Below are 2,457 nucleotides of genomic sequence, written 5' to 3' on the forward strand. Positions count from 1 at the left end.
AAGTTTATATACACCCAGGAAACATCAGAAGAATATACTAAAACATTATTTTTATTTTATTTATGCCTTTTTAGGGGGTGATTTTCACAATGAAAGTTTTTTTTCCCCCTGATGCTGAGATTAAAAAAATGTAAGCAAAAACCAAAGGAAGTAGAACATAACCATGCCCCTGACAAAGCAGTTAGCAGTGCGGGACATAATGGCAAGCATAACATCCTCATCATGCCACACAAGATCCTCCAGTTTCCAGCCCTGCCTCTGCCCCACATCCTGCAACTTCTCTGCCACCCAGGAGGGTCAGCAGTGCCAAGCTACACTGTTCTTCACATTTGTACTTGCCATCTACTCTTTGCTGCTCCACTCTTCCAGTATTCCCAATGTGGTAGTTCTATGTCCTTGCCTTCTTTTCATTTCTGGGCAAAGCACAATTCCTGACATGCAGGTGAACAAATTAAATGTTGACGGTGTAAATTAATGAATACATGAATAAGGCAGTGACACTGAATGTGAGGCCCATTTCTTTCATTTATTATAAAATCATACTCACCTAATAGGGTTGTTGCCAGGATTAAATAGAACATACATGTAAAACATACTTGGCACATAGTATGCACTCAAAAATGAACACGGGTATTAACTATTATCAGTATGACCAGGTACAAGTTGTTTTGCTCCCTTACCTACAATCTTCTTAAATCATAGACAATAATTCCTGCCCTGATCACTTATTATCTTGAGATGAGAAAGAGCTTAAAGCAGTTTGGGAACTATAAATCTCTAGACCAACACATATTATTATCACTGTGATGATGGTGATGATTATGTGCCACTGTCTTTGCAAATCTTCCCTACAATAAGCATATCATTTAACGTCACATTACCTTTGCTGATGTTTCAAACCATCCTACGAAACCATGCTCCTTGCAGAACTGGTCCATCTTCAGGCCATTGTTCATGAGTACATCCTTCCCCTGGTCACATTTGTTGGCCAACAAAACCACTGAAACTGGTTTGCCATTAGGGAGAGTTAACTTGGAGTCCAAATCATTTTTCCACTTTGCCACTGCTTCAAATGTGGCTGGCCTGGTGACATCGAAGACAATAAATGCACCCATAGCTTCTCGGTAATAAACCCTTGTCATGTTTCCAAATCTTTCTTGACCTATCACCAAAAAGAAATAGAAATCAAAAACGTATTACAACTGTAAATTGAATCATATATTAGAACCTCATAAGACCTCCACTATGAGCAAGTCACTCAGTAAAATGTTTTATTGCTAATGTTTAAAGAGCGGGCTGAATACACAGTCATGCAGATTTCTTCTTGATCTTTGAGTCCAGAAGGGAATTTATCCTTTTAACAAATATTTATTGAGAAACTTCTGTGTACCATGTAATGTTCTAGAACTGTGTTAACACAGTATCCCTCTAGACACATGGCTACGTAATTTAAATTAGTTAAAACTAAGTATGACTTGAAATTTAGTTATTCAGTTACATTAGCAAGCTACATTTCAAGTGTTCAATAACCACATGTGGCTTATTGGCTACTGTATTAGACATCCCCAATACAGAACATCTCTATCATCATAGAACACTCTGTTGGGTACACTGTTCTAAACACTTGGAATACAATGATTAAAACATGAAAATCTCTACCATTGTGGAGCTTACATTTTAGTGGAAGACAGATTATAAACCACAAACAAAATAAATAACTAAACTGTGTAACATGTTAAAAAGGCACCCACAGTCTACTCTAATTAAAAGTAATAATGAGAGCTGGTATTCACTATGTTTACAAACCATCAGCAATGTGACCTATGTAAATGATTATGAAGGTACAATTATTATCCCCATTTTAAAGTGACAAAATTGAGAGTCAAAGTAACATGCTCAAATTATACAGATAATTGATAAGCTTGGGAAATCAAAATCCAAACCTGAGTTGCTTGAATCCAGAACCCACAGGCATTTACCAACATTGAATGCTCTCGACTACTACACCATAGTCTTGTACCATCTCTTCCACATTTATGTACCAGAATCATCCCATTCAATCCAATTGGACAGATATTTATTGGACATCTACAGTATTGATGCCAGTCTCTGGGTTACATGCTCAGAATACAACAGTGAACTAGATGGTCTCTACCCTTAATAAGTAGTCTACAGTTTATTGGATAAGGAAAGCCCTCTGCCATGGCAAAAAAAAAAAAAGAATTTTTTTTAAAGGATTATGATTTGTTTTGAAATTAGTTGAAAATGGCTGGAATCAGTTTTGCTCTGATGCTTAATTTTCTAAGTGAATATTGGCAAGTTTCTCAAACACTCTTAAGTTTAGCTTTTCTCATCTGCAAAATGGCAATAATAACATGTACCTCACAGGGTTGTTACACGCATGAAACAAATTAACATATGCAAAGCACCCAGCACAGTACCTTAGAACTAGTCAAC

At 36.6% G+C, this 2,457-nt stretch overlaps 1 protein-coding gene across 1 annotated transcript in view; it reads right to left on the reverse strand.

Annotated features, from left to right (window-relative positions):
- Nucleotides 1-881: 881 nt before the first annotated feature.
- The window catches only part of RAB38 (RAB38, member RAS oncogene family), a gene marked incomplete at its 3' end in the record, with an annotated part of 24,613 nt that continues 23,037 nt past the window's right edge, over nucleotides 882-2,457 (reverse strand). The window contains exon 2 of the mRNA XM_008584719.1: nucleotides 882-1,162. Within this exon, the coding sequence (XP_008582941.1) occupies nucleotides 882-1,162 (281 nt within the window). The remainder of the gene's footprint in view (nucleotides 1,163-2,457) is intronic.

This window comes from Galeopterus variegatus, unplaced genomic scaffold, assembly GCF_000696425.1.
Source record: "Galeopterus variegatus unplaced genomic scaffold, G_variegatus-3.0.2 Scaffold3346, whole genome shotgun sequence".
NCBI classification, from domain to species: Eukaryota; Metazoa; Chordata; class Mammalia; order Dermoptera; family Cynocephalidae; genus Galeopterus; species Galeopterus variegatus.